Raw genomic sequence first — 23,986 nt, forward strand, 5'->3', positions numbered from 1 at the left:
GAGGAGATATATCCGATAAAATACTGCTACAAGCAGTATCCGAGATTTTGCTGCTTATGTTTTCTTCTAGGATGTTTATGGTTTTGGGTCTAACATTTAAGCCTTTAATCTATTTTGAATTTATTTTTGTGTGTGGTGTGAGAAGTTGATCTAGTCATTTTTCTGCACGTATCCAATTTTCCCAACACCATTTATTGAATAAACTATCTTTAGCCCATTATATGTGCTTGCTTCCTCTGTCACATATTAATTGACTCTAAAGGTGTGTGTTTATTTCTGGGCTCTCTATTCTATTCCATTGATCTGTGTGTCTGTTTTTATGCCAGTACCATGCTGTTTCGATTACTGTCACCTTAAAGTATAGCTTGATACTACGCAGTGTGATTCCTCCAACTTCGTTCTTCTTTCTCAGGATCACTGTTGCTATTTGGGGCTTTTTGTGGTTCCATATAAATTTTTGAAATATTCTTTGTAGTTCTGTGAAATATACCATCGGAATCTTGATAGGAATTGCGTTGAATCTGTAGATTGCTTTGGGTAGTATGTATGTTTTAATGATGTTAATTCTTCTTACCTATGGACACGGTTTGTGCTTCCACTTATTTGTATCTTTTAGTTTCTGTCTTCAGTGTCTTATGATTTTCTGAGTACAGGTCTTTATATCCTTGGTTAGGTTTATTCCTAGGTATTTTATTCTTTTTGAAGCAATTGTGAATAAGATGGTTTTCTTAATTTCCCTTTTTGTTAGTTCATAATTAGCATATAAAATACAACAGATTTCTGGATATTAATTTTGTATCCTCATAGTTTGCTGAATTAGTTTATTCTAGTAGTTTCTTGGTGGAATCTTTGGGATTCTTTATGTACAGTATCATGTCATCTGCGAATAAAGATGGTTTTACTCCTTCATTTCCAATTTGGATGCTTTTTATTTCTTCTTCTCTGATTGCTGTGGCTAGGGCTTCCAGGAATGTGTTGAATAAGAGAGGTGAAAGCGGACATCCCTGTCTTGTTCCCAGTCTTAAGGAAAACGCTTAGAGGTTTTGCCTATTGAGGATGATGCTGGCAGTGGGTTTGCTGTAAGTGGCCTTCATTATGTTTAGGTATGCTCCCTCTAATCCCACTGTGCTGTGAGTTCTTATCATAAATGAGTGCAAGGTTTTATCAGATCCTTTTTCTGCATCTATTGATATAATCATATGGTTTTTATCCTTTATTTTGTTTATGGGGTAAGTCACTTTTATTGATTTGTGAATGTTGTGCCAACCTTTCATTCCCAGAATAAATCCCACTTGATCATGGTGTATGATCTTTTTGCTGCATTCTCTATTCAGTTGGCTGAATATTTTGCTGCAATTTGGTTTGCTAATATTTTATTGAGCATTTTAGCATTCATCAGCAATATTGGCCTATAGTTTTCTTTCTTTGTATGTCTTTATCTGGTTTTGGAATTAGGATAATGCTTGTCTTGTAAAATGAGTTTGGGATCCGTTGTATATATATACCACAACTATTTTTTATACACTACGCCACTGCTAGGCACTTGGGTAAGCCTCATTTCTTGGATATTGTAGATAATTCTGCAGTGAACATAGGGGTGCCTATATCTTTTCAAGTTAGTGTTTGGGTTTCTTTGGATATATATTCAAGAGGGGAATTTCTGAGTCATAAGGCAGTTTTATTTTTAATTTTTTGAGTAACCTCCATATGTTTTTCATTGCAGCTGCATCAATTTGCGTTCCCACCAGCAGTGCACCACGGTTCCCTTTCCTCCACATCCTTGCTAATACCTGTTGTTTGTTGATTTTTTTTGATAATAGTCATTATGACAGGTGTGAGGTGGTACCTCATTGTGGTTTTAATTTGCATTGGCCATCTGTATATACTCTTCAGAAAAATATATGTTTGGGTTTTCTGGCCATCTTCTGATTGGTTTTGTTTTCTGGTGTTGAATTGTATGAGTTCTTTATCAGTTTTGGGTATTAACCTCTATAGTATGTACCACTGGGCAATGTGTTCTTCCATTCTGTGGGTTGTCCTTTCATTTTGTTAATGGTTTCCTTTGCTCTGCAAAACCTTTTTAGTTTTACGTAGTCACATTTGTTTATTTTTCCTTTTGTTTCCTTTGCCTGAGGAGACATACCAGAAAAAAAATACTGCTAAGAAATCTCACAGGGTTTACTACCTACGTTTTCTTCTAGAAGTTTTATGGTTTCAAGCCTTACATTTAAGTATTTAATCCATTTTCAGTTTATTCTTATGTAAGGTATAAGAAAGGGGTGAATTCATCTTTTGGGTGTGTCTGTACAGTTTTTCTAGCACCATTTATTGAATATACTGTCTTAACCCCATTATATATTCTTGCCTACATTATCATAGATCAAATGACCATAAAACTCCATATTTATTTCTGGGTTCTTTATTCTGTTCCTTTGATTTATGTATCTATTTTCATGCCAGTACCATGCTGTTTTGATTACTATGGCCTTGTAGTATAGTTTGATATCAGGCAGCATAACACCTCCCACTTCATGCTTTCTCAAGAATGCTGTGGTTATTTGGGGGTCTTAGTGGTTCCATACAAATTTTAGGATTATTTGTTCTAGTCCTGTAGAAATTGGTATTTTGATAAGGATTGCATTGAATCTATAGATTACTTTGGGTAGTATGGACATTTTAACAATGTTAATTTTTCTAATCCATTGAGCACAGTATGGACTTCCATTTATTTGTCTTTTCTTCAACATTTGAATGATGTTAATTCTTTCTATCAATTTTCTTCAGTTTCTTTTTTCAGTGTCTTAGAGTTTTTTGAATATAGGTCTTTTACATCTTTGGTTAAATTTACTCCTAGGTATTTTTTTTTTGAAGCCATTGTAAATGGTATTGTTTTATTTTTCTTTCTGATAGCTCATTATTAGTATATAAAAATGCAACTGATTTCTGAATATTTTTGTCTCCTACTTAACTGAATTTATTTATTATTTCTAGTAGTTTTTTGGTGGGATTTTTAGATTCTTTCTGTATAGTATAATGCAATCTGCAAATAATGACAGTTTTACTTCTTCCTTTCCAATTTGGATGCCTTATATTTCTTTTTCTTGTCTGATTGCTATGACTAGGATTTACAGTACTATGATGAATAAGAGTGATGAAAGTGGACATACCTGTCTTTTTCCTGATCTTAAGGAAAACACTTTTATAGTTTTCCTGTTGAGTATGATGTTAGCTGTGGGTTTGTCACATATGGCCTTTATTATGTTGTAAAATCACTACAGTTTTTACTTGTCCCTTCCACATTTATGTTTTCATCATTATTTTTATAACTTTTATGTGTACATGTATATCCCTTTATTGTTGCAGTTACACATGACATTCCTACTTTTGTCTTATAACCTTTGTAATAACTTTATAGTTGGTTGAATAAGATACTTTCTTAACAAATAAAAAGTGAAAAACTTCTAGGGAATGATCTGAGATTCGCTTCACTTTTAGACAATATCTTTTGTGTCTTAGATAAAGAGCTTTTGATTCTTTTTTTTTTTTAAGATTTTATGTATTTATTTTTAGAGAGGGGGAAAAGGAGGGAGAAAGAAAGGAAGAGAAACATTGATGGGTTGCCTCTTGTACATGTCCTGACCAGGAACTGAACCCACAACCCAGGCATTTGCTGTGACTGGGAATCAAACCTGCAGCCTTTTGACTTGTAGAATGATGCCCAACCAACTGAGCCACATCAGTTAGAGCAGAGGTTTTGCTCTGCTCATTTCATTTAGTCATCAGTATAAATGCCCAGAGGTGGAATTCTTAGTTTTACTAATGGTTATAAAAATGCAATATGGCCTAAAGTATTTTGGTGGCAACATTCTAAGAGGACAAGAAGAACTGGTTTTGTTAAACTAGGAAAGCCATATTTTTGTAACGGTATATATTTTTTGTTTCCATTTCTGTGTTTTGTTTTTTAAGATTTTATTTATTTATTTTTAGAGGGGTTAGATGGGAGGGAGAAAGAGAGGTAGAGAAACACCAGCGTGCGAGAGTCACATCGATGGGTTGCCTTTCATGTGCCCTCAGTGCAGGAACCAGCCTGCAACCCAGGCGTGTGCCCTGACTGGGAATCAGACTGGCACCCGTTTGGTTTCCAGGCCTGTGCTCAATCCATTGAGCCACACCAGGCAGGACTCCATTTCTTTTACATTTCCAGGTGCTCTTCCCTTAACTATGGTATACAATTAAAAGGGGTTTTTTGGTATTTCATAGAGAGTGTGTTGTCATCTTATTTAAAATAGATGAATGAAACTTTATTTCTTTTTCAGGAACAGTTAAACTTTCTTATTAGTGTTTCTCTTTTCTTTTGTATTTTGTATTTATTGAGAACCAGTGCTTTGTGGAAATTATTTTTGACAAGTCTTCAGAATAGTTTTTTGACTTCTACTTAGAAGATTCAAGTCATAGAAGACCCTAATTCTCTAAGCATACTGACCAAAGGCATTAATTGTAGTGTCATTTTGCTGTGTTATTAAGTAGAATAGGATAGCTAACAATTATCTGGGTTTTTGATTTAGAGATGGTCTTTTTGATTCTAAGCAGGATTTAGGAAATTCAGAATCATAAGTTGACCCATAATAAATTGCTTTAATCATCATTCCTTCCTAGAATTCATGATTATTGCATTGAAAGCAATTTAGCCATTAAGGTAATTTTCTAGACAAATAGAAATCTGGACAGAGAGAGGAGAAGGCATGGAGTAGATCACATAACTTGTAATTATGTTCTTTAAAGGAAGAGAACAAAAGGAAAAATCTCTGTCTGCCTCCATCCAAAGATTGCGTGGGCTGAGTCAAATGCTTAATACTGGTTTGGGTTTCCCCCAAGGAAAATAAGACCATGTCTTTGGAACAAGATGCAGAGTTTAATATTTTATTCAGTTTGGTAACTCAAAGCTTTGTAAGAAGGGCTGCGTGCTCCATCTGATATTGCTGTTTATATCCACAGAATCTCTTCAGACCATTTACATAGAGCCATTGTCAAAGAGTATATTTAGGCTGTTGACAAGTATTCTTTTCAGCTTTTGAATTACTACATGTGGTTTAATCCCTGGTACTTCACCAAGGCTGCCTTTGTGAGTTCTTTTAGCCCTAGTTATGAACATGGCAATAATATTGGGTAGTATTTTATTCTTAATCCTCACCTGGGGATGTGATTTTAGAGAGAGAGGAAGGGGAGAGAGAAACATCAGTGTTAGAGATGAACAATGATTGGTTGTCTCCTGCACACACCCAGACTGGGGATTGAACTGACGGCCCTCTACCAACTGAGCAGTCTGGCTGGGGCAACTCTGGGTAGTATTTAACTAAATCAAATGATAAAAATCTTTAGATCCAAAATACAAACGTTTCTTGTTTCTGTAAATGTTGAAGTTTGCAGAAACTTCTGAAATGTCGGTGAGCACAGCTATTTTTACTTAGTGTGCCTTATGTTATCATGAACACACGCCTGCAGGTAAGGTTCAGGAAACTGAAGATCAGAAAAACCGTGAGAAGTGTCAGATGAGATGAATCTATCCAACCAGAAGTCGGGCTTTTATAAAAGCCCTGGTTTGGACATCCGGTAGGTAATGGCTTTCTTTAAGGGCTCACTACGAACACGTGCTGCTTTGTGAAAAGACATTCTTTCCTTCCTTCTGCAGTCATGTATGTCGGGTCCTCTCGTGACCCTCTTGAGGAACCTGCCTGGGCCCCGCCCCCCTGCACCGGCTGACTCCAGGTCACTTCTCAGGCCTCACTGTGATACTGCCCCTCACTGAGACCATTCCTGACCATCCCCTTGGCTCAGATCTGTATTATGATCCATTCTGTTACTTTCCTCCATGTCGTCTAAAACTCTTGTGTCAGTGTACTTATCTAGTCATTTTTTTACTGTCTAGCTCTTCCTTTTCATAAAGGATTGTCTGTTCCACTGAAGTAGACTGAAGGTCTGACCAAGTGCTTAGGCACATAGTAGGCTCTCAATAACTATCTGTTGAATGGATGACCAATTTATAAGAGAACCAGGCCAGAAATGTGTGAAAAATACTAAAGCATAAAACCAAAATATAAAAACAGGAATATAGCTAACAGCATCCAGGCCACATTTATGCATAAATGTCAAAAATATGCTGGAGTAACCAGAACCAGATGTGATTACGGATGGAAGGACTTGGAGAAGTGGTTGAATTTGAAGCAGTTTTGATATAGAACTGTGAGCAAATGGCAAAGATGGAAGCCAGTCAGGAAGCCCTGGTCTTGCACTTTTCTAGGCCATTTGTTCTCAAACGAGAGGCCTGGGCTCTGGCCTGAGACTGCGGAGAAGGCAGCGTGGGGAAGGCAGCGTGGGGCTACGTCAAGGCTGTTCCTAGGAGGTGGCCTCCAAGCAGATGATCAGGAATTAGATGTGACTTAAAATTTATCTTTGTTCTTGTTCTTTTGTCTTGATTTGTAGGATGGCCAGCCATTGGCAGGATTGATCCAAGATCACATGGTTTCGGGCGCAAACATGACCATTCGAGGTTGCTTTTTCACCCGGGAGCAGTATATGGAACTGGTGTACCGAGGACTCACAGACAAAGTGGGACGTGTGAAGCTCTTTCCCCCTGCTATCCTGAAGCCTTTTCCACTGTGGACAGGAAAGCAGGTAATTGGAAGAAAACAACCAGAGTATATATCAGAAGGAAACTGGCCACTCGTATAAAAGGTTTCATTCCTGGGGGAGCCCATGCCAGAGACAGAGAAATAAATCAGACAATAGTCTGACTGTGTCTTTGATGGGCTCATGGGTCTGGGTGGTTTCGAAGGCATATCTACTAAGAGGAGGCTGCGTGGTTCCTGTCCTTCGCTTCTAACTTAAACTTGATGGGCTTGTTATCCAGATACAGTGGTTATGGGCAGTGGTGTTGCTGGTAGTATTAGTAATGTTTGTTGGGAGGGGCCAAGTGCTTTGCTGAGTGCTTTATTTTTGAAAAAGTATTTAATTATTTATGCTATTACATTTGTCCAAATTTTTCTCTCCTTACCCCCTTCCACTCAGCCCCTCAGGCAATCCCTACACTGCTGTTGTCCGTGTCCTTGGGTCATGCATACACGTTATTTGACGTTTTTGCCACTCACGTTTTTGCCACTGGTCCCCACCTCCCCCTACCTCACAGCTGTCTATTCCATGTTTCCATGCCTCTGATTCTATTTTGCTCATTAATTTATTTTGTCCATTAGATTCCACATATAAGTGAGATCATACAGTATTTGTTTTTTACTGACTGGCTTATTTCACTTAGCATAATAGTCTCCAGGTCCATCCATGCTGTCTCAAAAGGTGAAGAGTTCCTTCTTTTTTGCTTCTATGTAGTATTCCATTGTATAAATGTACCACAGCTTTTTGTAACATCTACTCATCTACCGACGGCACTTGGGCTGTTTCCAGATCTTGGCTACTATGAACTTAGGGGTGTATATATTCTTTTGAATTGGTGTTTCAGGATTCTTAGGAATATTCCCAGAAGTGGAATCACTGGGTCAAAAAATAGTTAATTTTTTTTTTTTGAGGAAATTCCATACCATTTTCTGTAGTGGCTGCACCAGTCTACATTCCCAGCCAGCAATGCATGAGGGTTCCCTTTTCTCCACATCTTTGCCAGCACTTGTTTGTTGATTTATTGATGGTAGCCATTCTGGCAGGTATGAGGTGAGATCTCATTGTGGTTTTAATTTGCATGTCTCTGATGATTAGTAAACTTGAATATTTTTTATATGTCTGTGCACCCTCTGTATGTCCTCAACAAAGTGTCTGTTCAGGTCCTTTGACCATTTTTTAGTTGGATTGTTTGTCTTCCTAGCGTTGAGTAGTATGAGTTCTTTATATATTTTGGAGATAAAACCCTTGTCTGAGGTATTGTTGGTGCCCTTTTCATTTTGACGATGTTTTCTTTAACTGTGCAGAAGCTTTTTAATTTGATGTAGGCCCATTCGTTTCCTTTTTTCCTTTGTTTTCCTTGCCCTAGGAGATAAAAATACTGCTAGTCAAGGAGTATGAAATTTTACTGCCCATGTTTTCCTCTAAAATTTCTATGGTACTGACACTAATATTTAAGTCTTTCATTCATTTGAGTTTATTCTTATGTATGGTGTAATTTGGTGGGATAGTTTCATTGTTTTTATGTATCAGTGCAGGTCTCCCAACAGCATTTATTGAAAAGACTGTGTTTACTCCACTGTATGCTTTTGCCTCCTTTGTCAAATATTAGCAGACCATAAAGGCACTGGTTTATTTCTGAGCTCTCTGTTCTGTTGCATTGATCTATGTGTCTGTTCTTGTGCCAGTGCCAGACTGTTATGATTACAGTGGCCTTGAAGTAGAGTTTGATACCAGGCATTGTCAACTTACTTCTTTCTCAATATTGCTGGGGCTATTTGGGTACCATATAAATTTTTGAAATATTATTATTGCTGAACACTTTAGCTGTGTTATCTTAGTTAATCCTTACAATCAACCTGCATGTTCAGAGCCCATTATTACAGCCATTTAGCAGTTATGGATGTTGAGGGTTAGAGAAGTTATTTATATGCCCACGTCTCTAGGAGCTAGCTAGATTCAAGCCCAGGATTTCCTAACTCCCAAAGCACCACACAGTACTTCCCTTTTTGTTTAAAAAGATTTTATTTATTTATTTTTAGAGAGAGGGAAAGGGAAGGAGGGAGAGAAACACTGTGTGGTTGCCTCCTGCATGCCCCCTACTGGGGACCTGGCCTGCAACCCAGGCATGTGCCCTGACTGGGAATTGAACCAGTGATACTTTGGTTTTCAGGCCGACAGTCAGTCCACTGAGCCACACCAGCTAGGGCGCCTTTTCTTTCTTTTCTTGCCTGCTTGACCTGGTTAGGCCCTAGTACCTTGTTGAATAGAAGTGCTGAAAGCAGACTTTTGCGTCCTGTTCCTGACCCTAGGCAGAGCAGTGTTCAAGTCTTCAGTCTCTGAGTGTGTTCATTGTGGGCTTTTCCTGGATGCCTCCCCTTTATTGTGTTGATTGCATTTTTTCTGTTCTTCTTCTGTTGATCGTTTTCATCAGCAAAGGGTGTTGGGAGTTTGTCAGATGCTTTTCTGCCCCCTCAATTTTGTGGATGAGATGGTAGGTCACATTTCCTTGTCCTCGGATAGTTGGATACATGTGTTTTTGTTCACTCCCATCCTGCGTCCAGCCTGACTGTCCCTGCTGTACACAGGGCACTTTAGTCGAGCTGCAGCTTGTGGTCAGCATCCTGAGCAAGTCTCACCCCTTTACTCCCTCACCTGGCAGTGCTGGCCTTATGGAGAGTCTGGCTCATGACCTTCCTGGTTGTCTTCTGCTGAGATAGCAAGGAGTATCGTCTGCCTTTTTAAAAGATGCTGTTGGCAGTTGTCTTCCTGCTCCTGGTGCACGTGCATGAAAAGGCACCTGCTCTCATAACCGCCCTGACTCCATTGCACACCTCTAACGGGGCTACTCCGTGGGGCCTGGCTTTGCACACAGAGACTGCTGATGCCAGCAACCAGCCCCTCCTCAGCCCTCAGGGCCTGTTATACCAGCCCGTCTGCCCCTGCCCACCACACCTTTGGGAGTATGCCTTGGACCCTCTTGGAACTGACCCATGGTCATCCCTCGGTTTATCTTCCCTTGGCTTGGGTTTTCTGTGGAGCAGTTGCTTGGTAAATTGCCTCCTGGCCTCCCGTTAGCAGCCACTGGTTGAGCGGATGGCCACACAGATGGGCCAGTTGGGGCGGGGCCTGGACTCCCTGGCCTTTTGGCAACTGTAGTTAATTTCAGTCACATAAATTTGTTTCTGGTGTTAGCTTGGTAAAAGCTAATTGTGTGGAAGCCATCAGGTTGCCAAGTAGTCACATTATTGTTGTGTCCTGTGATGTGCCTCACACGGGGACTTTGTCACATGGTGCTCCCCACTCAGGTCACTTTAATAACCACTTCTAAATGCCAGTCCTTCTTGGCTGTGTCACTTAGGAGGCTTATTCTCTATGGTGTTTATTTAGCCTCAAAGTCTCTAGACCAGGAATGTATTTGGAACAAGTGACCCTATTAAAAGTTAAATCAGAGCGTGCCACTCCTGTGATCAAGACCTACCAAACAGCTCTCCTCTCTGTGCCTGAAACACATGATCTGATCTCTGTACAGCTCCCTTCCTCACTCACTGCCTCCTTGGCATGAGGCCTTTTCTGCCTGTCTTACGTAAAATCCCAAACACTCCCTCTCTCATTCTGCTCTGGGTCCTCTTTCCCTGCTTTATTTCCCCCCAAAACACGGGCCCTCCTCAGGAATGGAGGCTCCACTGCAGGCAGAGACTATATTTTATTTACAGTTCTCCCCAGCACCTGGTTCATAGTAAGCACTTGATGTTTGAGTGCTGAATGAGTGGCCGGCCTGCTCTGTACTCTCCAAGTGAGCGGTGCTGGAGTGAAGAGAGCATGGTCACTTCCCCAGGGCACATGGCCAGTCAGGGACAGAGCAGACACTGGAGCACTCCCTTGCCCCCAACGCTTCCTTGCAGCCTGCTTCTCGGTCAAACCCCTTGGGCTTCTGCGAAGCTCCTCGGAGGAAGAGCTGTAGATTCTTAGTCTTTCTGTCCTCTCCGTCCTTTGACCAGGAAGTCAGAGCTGTTCTGTGGGAGGACCTTATTTTTTTTTCAGTTAGTTTACATTCCATATTATTCTGTATTTGTTTCAGATGGACAGCATAGTAATTAGACAGTCCTGTATTTTACAGAGTGCCCCTGATATTGCAAGTACCCACTTGGCCGTATATGTAGTCATTACAATATTACTGACTCTGTTCCTTATGCAGCAGTTTACATCCCCATGACTGTGCTGTAACTGCCAATTTGTACTTCTTTTTTGGTTTTGGAATTTAAAAAAATTTTGTTAATTTTTAGAGAAGGGAAGGGAGGGAGAAAGAGAGGGAGAGAAACATCAGTGTGTGGTTGCCTCTTGTACATGCCCTACTGGCAACCTCGCCCACAACCCAGGCATGTGCCCTGACTGGGAATCAAACTGGCGACCCTTTAGTTCACAGGCCAGCACTCCATCCACTGAGCATCCACCAGTGCCTGGTGTGTACTTCTTAATCTCTTCACCTTTTTCACCCGGCCCCCCAGCCAGCCCTCTGCCAACTGTCAATCTGATCTCTGTACCTAAGAGTCTGTTTCTGTTTTGTTTGTTTACTTTGTTCTGTGGGAGGACATTGTTGACTGTTCATAATAATGGTCATAGGTTTCGATGTGTCCTGAAGACAGGTAAGGGCGCCCTGAGGTGCGTTCTTCACCCCCTGCCCACGTCCTGGGACTGAGTGCCTGTCGGGCTGACTCTCCTGCCAGAGGGCACCGTTGCGAGCCCCGCCATCTCTCCCAGCCCTGCTGTCTTTGGTTTTTACCACGTTTTCTAATCTTTTTACTCTGACCCCATGGCAATTTACTTTCATCCTCTCCTTCTTTTGGTTTATTTAGGAACTTAATATTGGGGGATCATTCGATTTAACAAGAATTATTTTAGGGAATAAAAGTCCCAGTGAAGTTCTTAGTGGGAATGCTTATTTCCGTTCCCAGGCTCCGTCTGCAGTCAGGTGGGTATAATACTGAGAACCGAGATCAGCTTCCCCCGCAGAGGTGGGATTCATTTTTCTTGCTTTACTTACCGATCATTGGAATGGAGTTGTTTGGCTTTTCGGGATGGATGGGGACAGAAAGTCCGAAAAGAGAACTTCTCTTCTTTTCTTCCTGCCATCACCTTGTCTTCTGTTTCTTTCCAGGTAGTATCCACACTGCTCATAAACATCATCCCAGAGGAGCACATCCCACTGAATTTAACCGGAAAGGCGAAGATCAGCGGGAAAGCCTGGGTGAAGGAGCCTCCTCGGCCTGTTCCCGGCTTTGACCCTGACTCCATGTGCGAGTCCCAGGTATGGCCTGCCAGCCGTCGCAGTTGGAGACTGCGAGTCCTGGGTTTAGACGAATTGATTTAGAACAGAAACAGAGACGTGGAAGCACATACACAGAAACAGATGTAGCTCTTAAGAGAAAGAGTTGTGCCCAATTTGGTATTAGAAAGGTTCACAGCTGATTGCTAGCATTTGGCCCTCAGTGTAAAATTTGCAGCCAGCTTGGGAAGGCTTTACAGCAGAAGGCCTCTGGACCGGCCTCCGCAAGGCTCGGAAATGCAGAGCCCGCGTTTTCCCTTGAGACCCCTGAGCGGCTGAGGATCAAGGAACTGCTGTGAGGCTTCACGTCTCGCCGCTTCGTGCCTTACGAACCAGGCCTCAGGAGGCCAGGCCGGGCAGTCAAACCCGGCGCCGTGCTGCTGCACGAGAGCAAGACTGGCCCCACACTAAGGGTTTCCAAGGCCTCTGCGTGTTCTTGGTGGGTGTGTTTCCCGAAGCCTCCAGCTCACAGTGCTTTTTCACAGGCTCTAACAGACATTCCATTCAAACTGAAGCTGCCACTTTTATTTCCCCTTATAGATCTCGTGCCTGATGCATGCTGCTTTCTGTAGCCAGAAATCCTTCTTTCAATTAGTTTCTAATTCATTAACCCCACTTTGTGCAAGTGAAAATTCAGGCCTTAAAAGGACGTTAGTTAAGGTTATGTTGTTCTGATTCCCAGGGTACAGAGAAGGGAGTACCTATAGGGCCAAGGTTATGGTTATAAAGGTTAGACTCTAATAAATGTTCTCATTTCCAGTCAAAAAGTCTTTGTTCTCATTTCCAGTCAAAAAGTCTTTGTTGACAGTACCTGGCCTCAAGTCAGTACAGGTGGGTGGGTGGGGATTGCAGGACATATGAAAGCACTGAAATGTCTTGAGTGTGGTGTAGTCCCTGAAAAACTTTTTTATTTAAAAAAAAATGCCTGCCTCTTTCCATCAAGGACTTGAGGTGGGTTACAGTGGAGGGACAGATACAATAAGGCTAATAAAACATGGAGTCAAGGGGAGGGGTGGCTCACACAGGAGGCGTCCCCTCCAGCCCAGCACTGGTGGCCATCCCTTCCGTAGGTGATCATCAGGGAAGGACAGCTGCTCTGTGGGGTGCTGGACAAAGCGCACTACGGGAGCTCCGCCTATGGCCTGGTCCACTGCTGCTATGAGATCTACGGAGGGGAGACCAGTGGCAAGGTTCTTACCTGCCTGGCCCGCCTCTTCACTGCCTACCTACAGCTCTACAGAGGCTTCACCTTGGGTGAGTGCTGGTCGAGTGGCTCCCGGGCCCCTCCCCTGGCCAGCACACCAACCAGGATGTCTCCCTGCTCTCCTGGCAGCCTCAGGGGTGCAGCCAGGCGACTTCTACAAGGACACCTTCACTCGACAGCCTTGCGCCTGGTCAGTGCTTTCCACCCCTCCCCCATAGCCAGTGTCACGCACTGTCTGCAGCACAGAGTGACTGACCTCTGTTCCCATTTCCATTCTGTCTCCTTCTTGACCCTGTCCTTTACATTGTCCTTTACGTTCAGTAGGGATGTCCAATCTTTTGGTGTCTCTGGGCCACACTGGAAGAAGATGAGTTGCCTCGGGCCCACACATGAAGTATGTTGCAACATGAAATCACCAAAAAAATTTCATAATGTTTTAAATAAATTTAGTTTTGTGTTGGGCCACATTCATAGCCATCCTGAGCCGCGCTTGGACACCCCTGCACAGTTTTCTGTCCCTGAATCTGCTTTTCCACACTCACCTCCATTCTTCCAGAATTCCTTGGGTGCTCTGTGCTCTGCAAAGGGTCGTCTTTGTTGTTGGAAGTGCCAAGCCTCCGCACCCAGTGGAGGCATTGGTGATGTTGGAAACCATGTTGGGCAGGCCTGTTGGGATGACGCTAAGATGAAAAGAGGAACGACCTTGTTTCCTCCCTGGAAATGAGCACAGTGTTTTAGGATGAAAACAAGTGAGCTGTTAATCTTTGTTCACTGGGCAGAACTGACATCAGAAGACCTCTGCCCAAGGGCTCAGCCCCTAGCTAAGCTTATTTGGGGCTGCGCATCTCCAAGTATACATAGTGGAGTCCAGGTCTTCTTTCAGTCATCCCGCAAGGAGTAAGTGACATGCTGCACATTGAGCATTGAGCTACAGTGAGTGTGGGAATTGTCCAGGCGATGATACCAATAGTAGTGGAAGTTAGAGTCCTTTATGGATTCGCAGGTGTGCAGACAAGGTGGGACTCCCACAGTGGGCCCGAGGGCCTGCCACCAACCTGCAGTGGGGTCTTGGTAATTGTATGATATGTATTAATTGTGGAAAAGTATAAATAAATACAGACATGAAAATAATTTAAAGTAGTCACCCAACATTCAGTGGCCAGAGATAGCCACCAATATTGATTTGATGCATCTTTCTAGACTTTGCAAGTGCAAACACATTTGGAAAAATGGGGCTCCATCTACTACGTGCTGTTTTGTAATCTGCCCACTCCCCCCATTTCCAAATGTATTTGTAAATGTCCTTTTGGGTGAACTAATATAAATCTACATCCTCAGGTCTGTGGCTGCAGATTATACCGGTTGTATAGATATACTATTGTTTATTTAACCAGTTCCTGTTATTGGACATTTAGGTTGTTTCCTGGCTTTCACTTTATTGCTGGCATGAGCACGCCTGAACAAATATCTGTAAAAAACAAAAAGTAGACGAAGATCTCCCACCCGGACTGTGATGAGTCCCAAACCTAACAGATAAGCTCTGCCTGCAGCTCTGCTGAGCACACGGCACAAAGAGAAATTGGCCCCAGTACAAAGAGTATCCTGGTCCAGCTGCCGGGCTGAGAGGAAGCATGGCCAAGCTGGACCTGGGCTCTGAGGGAAGGACTGGCCAAAGGTGTTTTCATTCTGTCCCTCATAGCCAGAAGGGTCAGTGGAGGGACAACAAGGTGGCCTGCAGCTGACCCCGTGACAGGACCCACTCTCTTGGTTATGGCTTCCTCACTGAAGGGATATTTCTTTCCCCTCTTGCTCACACACGTCCTTCAGAGGCCCTCAAGTTTCCAGGACATTGCATTGGGAATTCCAGATATCTTAGTCCAGCTTTTGAATAGTGCAGCCATTGTTTTTCCCTTCCCACTCAGATCTTGGCTGAGGAGCTTTGACTCCAGTAACACTCACAGATACAGACAGAAAATAGTTGACTGAAAAATGAAGTAGGAAGATGTTTGGCCAAGGCAAGGAATTCCTCGACCCGATGGAACTGGAGAGACGGGCTTCACTGAAGTGACCCAGCTTTCATCCGGGGAGGAGCCTGCCCTGTTGGCCCCTGTCAGCCAGGCTGGGTGTGTCTCGTGTGTGCCTCTACACCCATTCTCACCGTCGTGTGGGGGGTCCCTGTAACAGCTGGCTTGTGGGAGTCAAAGCCAGCACGTTTTCTCCCTCCCTCTCTTCTTCCCATAAACTCAGCTTTTCATCTCAGACCTCTTCTTCACCTCCAACCCGGTCGTGCAGCACGTATTTATTGAGTGGAGGTGGGAGAGCTGGTGCCTAAGAGCACAGGTGTGGACTCGGGCCTGGGTTTACTCTTTACCTGTGTAACCTTGAGTGAATAGCTCACGTTCGAGCCTTCGTTTTGTCATTTGTGAAATGGAGGTTATAGTGCTTGGCCTTATACTTGCTTAGGAGATAGGAAGCACTTAAGAGATGGAGGCAGTCCCCTGAGGATGTTCATCATTATCATTATTCGGGTGCTTCCCGGGTATGTTACACTGTGCTCCAAGCCCTGACCTCACTGAATTTGTACCTGGTGAGAAGTCAGGCCCCGCCCCATCTGAGCTTGTGTGTCTCTCCACAGGCGTGGAAGACATTTTGGTGAAGCCAAAGGCAGATGTCAGGAGACACAGGATCATCGAGGAGTCCAGCCGCTGCGGGCCCCGGGTGAGGGCCCAGGAGGCCATGGCCTGCCACAGAGGGCGGCTGTCCTACAGAGTGAAACTCACACCTTCCTCACTTGACCGCTGCCTCTGGCGCATTCCTTTTCTCATTCCAGGCCGTCAGGGCTGCATTAAACCTGCCAGAAACCGCATCTTGGGATGAAGTCCGAGGGAAATGGCAGGATGCCCATCTGGGCCAAGACCAGAGGGATTTTAACATTATCGATCTGAAGTTCAAGGAGGAAGTGAACCATTACAGTAATGAGATTAACAAGGTTAGTCTGGCAGTGAGCACACTTATTGCCACCATTTTGAATGCTGGTTTTTTAAAAAATTACATTTTGATTATCACTCAGGGCCCTTTAAAGCAATTTGGCTGTTTAGCAACTGATGTAGTGAGATGTGAGGTGGGGTGTGCAGGAAACTCATCGCGCCGAGGCACCGAGGGCCTTGTTCCCACACCTGGTTAGGGTCTGGGAAGGTTTTCGCTTAAGCTGAGTGGGAATGCCTTGCACATTTTTTTAATATTTGTATTTTGGGCTGACTACATTAAAGGGGACTAAAGAAAGAATATCTTCCCTGTGGTGCCGCAGCCAGGCGGAGGAGCAGAAGGGAGGACCAAAAACACCACTGCGGCCTGTATAGCAGATGCAGAGGCCAAGGCCTAGGTTTAAATCCTAGCTCTGCCAGAAACTTGCTCTGTGACCTTAGGCAGGTGATGTAACCAGTCTGTGCCTTGTCTGCACACCCGGAGCACATCCCTTATCAGGTTGCTGAGGGGGCTAAGGTCCTAACCCATATAATGTTCTTAAATGGCAGGAGCACTGTGGAAGTCCTCCAAAGTCCTTGCCTGCTTTTCACTAAAGCCCATTCACATGCCATTAAGAAAGGAGAGGGAACCCCCTGCACAAGCCAAGGCCACAACCCATTTCTCTCCGTCTTCTAGTCCCAGAGCTGAGGCTCCCAGTCCTGTGACTTGAAGTGGCCAGCCTGACCCTCGCCCTGCCTCCTGGGCCTAGGAGCCCAACCTGAGGAAGAGAGGAAGAGGCAAGGCCAACATTCAGTAGAAGTCAGTGTTTGACTGGCTTTTAGCAGCCCTTAGGCTGCCAAGAACACAGACTTCTAATTTGTACAAGTTCGTCCTTGAGAGGTTTTATGCAGAGGAGCCTTCCTGGCACCTCCCAAAAACTCGGAGGCTTGGCTTCCAGGCTTGCCTGGGGATGCTGGGGTGGAGGCATTGTCCCAGAGGCATCTCAGAATTGCTTCTTTTCTCTCCAGCTCACTTCTTCCTACCCACTCTGCCTCTCCTGTGTTGGACTGTCTCTGCAGCTCCAGACAGAGGCTTAAATAGACTCAGAGCCCCCTCCCAGCAGCTCCCTAGGCCCCACCCCCAGGTATTGCTTGCCTGTGCTAGTCCAGGAATCAAGGCGAGGCTCCCACGTTGTGCTTGGGCAGCACAGCACGTTAGTCAATTCAAACGTGATAGGATATTGGTCATCGTTGCCAAGCCAAGGCCTTGCTCTGCTGGGGGAATCCACTAGGGCATTGCCTCCGATTTTCTTTTTAACCAGCTTCTTTTGAGAATCACAAACTGCATATGTTGTCCCCTGTGCTTCTCCCTTTTTGCTGCTGTTTGCCAGGGACAGTAACCTCAGGCTTCCTGGCAGGTGATGTTAAGAGCAGCACATGGGGCCATTATTAGACCTCTAGGGGTTCTAGCAACAAGGTTAATGCCAAATGAGACTTTTTACCTTAAGTGGGACTTGGTGCTTATTTCTGAATAGTGTTAGTTTATTGCTTCCACATTCTGGGTTCACCTTTTGAACCTGGGATTTCAAAAAGGGGTGAGGCCACTGACCGGTGTGTTGGAATCCACAGGCGTGCATGCCTTTCGGCCTGCACAGGCAGTTCCCGGAGAACAACTTGCAGATGATGGTACAGTCTGGAGCCAAGGGTTCGACGGTGAACACCATGCAGGTGCGGGCAGAGGCTGGCTGGCCGGTTTGCCAGAGGGGGCGGGGATTGCAAGAGGTAGTTTTCAGATTTATTTCTGATTTTTTTAAGTATTTATATTGTGTATAAAATGCAGCACGTACTGAAAAATATAAAAGCCTGTGGAAATCAATACAGGAGCTTACCACTGTTAACAGCAGTGTTATAAATAAATATATATGTCAGTATCCAGATATTACATATAGTCTAGGTAGATGTTGTAATTTGGGCACTATATTACATTACATATATTTACATTATCTATAAATATTCTGTGTGTGTGTGTGTGTGTGTGTGTGTGTGTGTGTGAGTAATCTCAGCTGAGACCCTGCAGTTTTGCATGATCTGCTTTTTTCCATTTAGTGTTTTAAGTATTGTCCTCGAGGTTTCTAACCCTTCATTTGAGGCCCATTATCTCCTCAGGTTACCGAGTGCTATGGCAGCACTTTCACAAATCTTAGCAACTTTAAAAAAAATCTTTCTCCCAGTTTTTTTAGAAGTTTACTAAAAAAAGCAGTACAAGAAGCCAGACCAACCACACATCTAAACATTGCAACCACTTCTCCTACTTCAGAAGGCCCAAACAAGCCTCTTTAATCTAAGGATTTTATAAATTGATTCTGCTGCCATAGTTCTAATTTTGTCAAGAAATGTAAACAAGTACTTGATATGTTTCATAATTCTTGAAAATTTTACAAAGCTCCTTCATTTTTGTCACCAAAGTAATGACAACTTTGAGAGAGATTTGTGAAGCAGCCAGCCTGGGGCTGAGACCCTGGGTGGACATTTCCCATGTTGACGGCCTTGAGAGGGTCTCAGGGCCGCCTCATTGTTGGGTGGCCCAGAGCAACGGGGCTGGGCATCAAGGGCAGAAGGCCACCAGGAAGCTCTCTTGACTGAAGTGAAACCAAGACACACTGTTCTCCTCATTCTCCTCACCCCCTCGCCCCTCCCCCACCCCCCCACCAAAAAGTTTGGGCAGTGTTATTCTGTTTCGGCCTTAGAATTTAAGGGTCACAACAAATTACTTTTCTTGTGGGCCTCAGTTTCTTCCTTAGGAACAGCGCCCAGGTCCCTTCTAGGAAAGTCTGCGATGTGATGGCTCTGAAGCATGGCCGCTTCTCAAGCCCGTATACAACCGGCCCCAAACGTGAAAAATTCCCATCAGTCGGCAGATTTATTTTCTTGAAACATGAGCTTTCCTGGTTCATTCACAAATCTAGGTTGGCCTTTAAGAACTCAGTTTCCATACAGTTTTCTTGTTTGTTTGTTTCTTGTTTTATTTTGTTTGTTTTTTTTTTTGAAGAGCAGGCTCTGCCTCTCCTGCCAGGACAAAGCATTGTGTTAATCTTGGGTTTCCTTCCCTCCAGATCTCGTGCCTGCTGGGCCAGATTGAACTGGAAGGCCGGAGACCCCCACTGATGGCATCTGGCAAGTCACTGCCCTGCTTTGAGCCTTATGAATTCACCCCCAGGGCTGGCGGCTTCGTCACTGGCAGGTTTCTCACTGGCATCAAGCCCCCCGTATGTACTTTGGTTTTCCTTTTTTTCTCCTCACTTCTAGGCCCACTGGTAGTAAGGCATCGACTCTCCCCAATAGCCTTGAGCCAGGACAACCAAGTAATAAATACCCAGCCATTTGCTGCTTACCCACTAGCCCCTGCGGCCCGTGAGGACCACAAGGATGCAACCGTGGCACGTCCGCCGTTGTGTCGCCACAGAGCCTGGCACCATGTTGGGAGCTCAGTGAATGTCTGCTGATAAATGAAAAGATGAATGAGGCCAATCTCAGTTCCACCTTTTCCTGCTGTGCTCCCTGGCATAACCAGTTCTTATCTACATTTGAAGGCAGCAGGGGAAAGAGAAACCCCTCACCGGGTGCTCTCAGTTGCCCAAGGGATCATCACGGAGGTCTGTTTCACGATGCCCCCCAACAGAACTTCCCATGGCTCCTCCTTCACAGTGGGAAAATTGGCTGTGGTAAATGTCTAGTGTAGCCTGGTCAACAACAGAATTCTCCCCTAGGAGGAGGGTTGCTCTTCAGACTCATCAGAAGTGGGTTTTTGAAAGTTAGCACCTTTGGTTCCCTGGCCTCGCATTTCTGCAGCGATGATTGTTACGGTCAGACAGCTAAGTCCAGGCTGTGAACAGGGCTGACCCTTTGTTTCAAGGCTGTCAGCTGATCCAGGGGCTTTTAACTCTATTCCCTGTGGATTCTCCAGTGATCAGCCATGGCCTCTTGCAAAGGATGGTAGAGAGCCGGCAGAGACCAGAATTTTTTAAACTGTGGTTGCGACCCCTTAGTGAGTCATGAAATCATTCTAATAGATAGAGATCGGCATTTCTCTGTGTAATGAAAAGAGAACAGGATGGGAAGAGAGCATAAGGGATGGAGTAGTTTCATGAAGTCCTAGTTTGTGTTATGTATCGTTCTGTGCATTTGTACATATGTGCATGTGTTTGCTGACTGCTGTTGTAAATGTGTTTCTTACTGTGGGTTGCAATAAAAATGTGTGGAAGATACTCTGTACCTCTGTGAACACCGTGGGAAGTGGAATTCAGACGTGTGGGCTGAACCGAGCAGTGACGCGCACCAGTGCCTCTTCTGTTTGGGACGTGGGGCGTGGCGTGTAATACTGAGGATGGCATGCCACGCCCCTACACAGGACCTATTACGTCTCATCCTCTTGTCCCTCTGCTCTCGGGCAGGACAAGACGACAGTCACCACGGGGGCAGGGGGTGGGGGCAGAAGTCACTGGGGCCATTGGAGCCATCACCGGCCCTAGGAGCTCAGGCAGGGCTGCCAGAGGCGTTGGCCTGAGCCTTCTTCCAGAAGTGCGCCGTCCTCACTGCCACCTCCGGGACCTGGGGCCCGCTTCTCCCGCTTCTCCCGCAGGAGTTCTTCTTCCACTGCATGGCGGGGCGAGAGGGTCTGGTCGACACCGCTGTGAAAACCAGCCGCTCTGGCTACCTCCAGAGGTAAGAGGCACCTGCTCTGCTACCTTCAGATGGAATCAGCATCCCAGTACCCTGCACGTTGGTCATCTCTCACATTTTCAGTACCAATTCACTTAGGGTATCTTTGGATGAGAAAAACTTTAAGATTTCCATGGTTATCCTGAGACAAAAAATAGCAGGTATTCTTCTCTTCCCCTTTTAAAGAATTAACAGCACGTGTGTTCAGAGGGTTAGCCAAGGGGCCCCTGTGTTCTGAGGGAAGTTACAGGTATGGGAACGGTCTCAGCGGTGATGGGGTGGGGCGGTCCTCTGCCCAGGGAGGGCTCAGCAGTCGGGGACGGAGGGTGCCAGGCCTGGGGCCCCGCCTGAGTCTGTGGTTGGAGTCACCATTTCTCTGGATGCAGGGGTCACTTCAGGGTTTCCCAGCACAGACCTACTTATTTTCTCTCATCTCTGGGAGGAAAGAGACAAGTAGCCACTTCGACTGGCCTGTTTGAGCAGGTTGGGGGAAAGAAGTTAAAATCTGAAGAAGGCCTTTCTCCAGAATGCCTGGCAGGCAGGCTGGCATTTTTCGGGAATGTTTTTTCCTGAGCCCAGAGAACTGGTACTAGTGGAAAGGCGGTGGGAAAAGGGGAGACTGAGAAAATAAGTTCTTACACCTTGCAGGCCTGCTTTTAAGTTACATCCTCAAAGCACTCAGCTGACTCCTGGACAGGAGGGCAAGCTCCTTTCTTTCTCCCGCGCAAAAGTCTGCCCCTGTCTGTCTGCCCCAGCTTTCTCCTTTCGTCCACTTTCAAGCTCCAGATTACCCCAGGCCGCAGCCCCTGTTTTGGTCCATTGCCCTTGACTCATCCCGCGGGGTCGGCCTGTCGGTGAGGAGCCCGTCTGCCTTGCTGGCTGCTTTTAGTACAGTGGGGTGGGCACCCCTCTGGGGGCATGGGTCTCATGGCCAGTGCCTTCCCTGAGCAGGGGTGACACCCACCCCACCTCCTAATCCTCACCTGAAGACATTTTTTCATTGCTCTGAGAGAGACGGAGGGAGGGAGAGGAGAGAAACGTTGATGTAAGTATAGGAACGGGTAGAAAACAAAGGATCGGCTAAGTCTGGGGGTGGGAGTGCCCAAGGCCATTTGAGTGCAGGTTGGGACCCTGACTGGAGCGGACGAGCAGCAGCCATTGGACAGAGGGCACAGACTCCTCAGGACCCATCTGCTGGCGGGGGTTCCTGGTGAAGGCAGGCGCAGGGCTGCAGACGGAGGGGCGGGGGAGGCCAGTGTGGCCGTGGCGAAGACACAGGCTAGAGGTTGGGAGGCTGCCTCCAGAGGGTGGCAGTGGGAAGGAAGAGGCAAATGTGGCAAAAACGAGGGGAAACTGGCTAAAATGTAGGACTAAGAGGCAGGGTGGCAGCAGACCCAGCTGAGTTTTCGGGCCTCAGCGGCAGCACAGTGACAAAAAGCAAGAGGCTGTAGAGGCGAGACAACGCGTGGGTAGCATGAGGGCTCAGCAGCAGGCTGTTCACGTAGAGGCATTTCAGTGGACCCGTACATGAGGCCCGAAGCTTGGGAGAGACTTGGAGGTACAGCCGTGAGAGGCCTTTGCTGTGCTGAGAGCTAGAGTCCTGCGAGGCGAGCAGAGCCGAGCAGGGTGCCAGCAGCTCACACTTCAGCATTTTCAGCAGAGGAAGTGGGTGCTGGGCATCAACCTTGTCAGGCGGGCTGGGTGCCAAGAATGCAGTGGTGACTAACACTGAGCTCTGTCCTTGGAGCTTGGGGAAACAGTGGCTGTTAGGAAGCCTCTTAAAGTGTCAGGAGGAGAAACCAAGGCAGAGTGGCCAGAGATAAGGTAAAGGGCCAGCACCAGGGCAGCAGAGCGGGGAGGGTGAGGTGTAGGCAGTTGACCACTGGGAGAACCGAGGCGAAAGGGATCTGGGTTCGGGATATCACATCTGCATTTAGTTCTTAATGTCTTTTTAGTGTCTGTGACTGGCAGCATCTCTGGGCTGACAGCTTTGGAGAAGCACTGGGTGGGCAGATGGCCCCACTGCTTTGCCTGCCTTGTGGCTATAAGGACACTATAGTGTCCCTGGGGAGCTCTGCAGTGTGGCAGAGTGAAAGGGCAGGCAGTAGTCCTGGCAGTGGGGGCTGGAGGTGGGAGCTAGGGCCTAGCAGTGACAGCCAGCCTGCCAGGCACACAGCAGCAGATGCTCACGGGGAGACACTGTAGCTCAGAGCCTGGGGCCCTGGAGGCCAGCAGTCCTGGAGTGGAGCTTTCCTGTAGAACGGCAGTCCCCTTTCCACCTCCCGCTGCCCCCCTGGCCCCACCCTGGGAGTGGTGAGCTTGGTGGGTCCTGAGCCAGGGCTCCACACAGGTGCATCATCAAGCATCTGGAGGGTCTCGTCGTCCAGTATGACCTGACAGTTCGAGATAGCGATGGCAGTGTCGTGCAGTTCCTGTATGGGGAGGACGGCCTGGACATCCCTAAGACGCAGTTCTTACAGCCCAAGCAGTTCCCCTTCCTCGCCAGCAACTACGAGGTGGGTGCCAGACCCCTAGCAGCCAGGGGTGGTGGGCACTTCGAGCTTTGCCCCCAGTTATAGTGGTCGTCGAGGATAGAGCAGAAAGTTTCTAAAGCACCAGTCAGTGCTGTGTGAAACGCTTGCCATGTTTATACCACGTCTATGGACTCCGAGATGGCAGAAGGGCAGGAGCACTTGCAGAACAACGGCTGCCGTTGGGGACGTTTGTGGGACCCTAACGGAAGCACACTGTGGACGGTGTCAGGTCTCTCCCTCACTGTGACCTGGGGAAAGAGGCCTCCCTCCCTCTGTGCATGTCACAGCTGAGGCAGCCGAGGCCCAGAGCTGCAGTGAGCGGCTGGTGAGCGGCAGAGCCAGCGTTTGAACCCACACCCGCGACGCAGGCCTGTGGTTTTCATGCCATACCTCACTGCCTCAGGAATGACCATCACGGTTGACTGAGCAGTCTCCCCCTTTTGTTGGGTGGGAAGCTGAAACTGATGTAACCTATCCAGTCACGAGGCAGGTGGCCAGACTAAGGTTGTGCTTGGTGCCGGCTCCTTTCTGGCCTGTCACCTGCTCCGGAACTATGTGGGGCATCACTTGTCCTTCC

The 23,986-nt window shown here is 46.1% G+C and overlaps 1 protein-coding gene across 1 annotated transcript in view; it reads left to right on the forward strand.

Moving 5' to 3' along the window:
• Positions 1-23,986, forward strand: part of POLR1A (RNA polymerase I subunit A) — an 80,156-nt gene that overhangs the window by 36,937 nt on the left and 19,233 nt on the right. Inside the window, exons 14-22 of the mRNA XM_053664517.1 lie at positions 6,481-6,672; positions 11,822-11,971; positions 13,060-13,243; positions 15,829-15,911; positions 16,024-16,182; positions 17,786-17,884; positions 19,270-19,422; positions 20,796-20,878; positions 23,226-23,391. Of these exons, the coding sequence (XP_053520492.1) occupies positions 6,481-6,672; positions 11,822-11,971; positions 13,060-13,243; positions 15,829-15,911; positions 16,024-16,182; positions 17,786-17,884; positions 19,270-19,422; positions 20,796-20,878; positions 23,226-23,391 (1,269 nt within the window). The remainder of the gene's footprint in view (positions 1-6,480; positions 6,673-11,821; positions 11,972-13,059; positions 13,244-15,828; positions 15,912-16,023; positions 16,183-17,785; positions 17,885-19,269; positions 19,423-20,795; positions 20,879-23,225; positions 23,392-23,986) is intronic.

Source organism: Artibeus jamaicensis, unplaced genomic scaffold, assembly GCF_021234435.1.
Source record: "Artibeus jamaicensis isolate MK-2021 breed Jamaican fruit bat unplaced genomic scaffold, CSHL_Jam_final contig_384, whole genome shotgun sequence".
Lineage (NCBI taxonomy): Eukaryota > Metazoa > Chordata > Mammalia > Chiroptera > Phyllostomidae > Artibeus > Artibeus jamaicensis.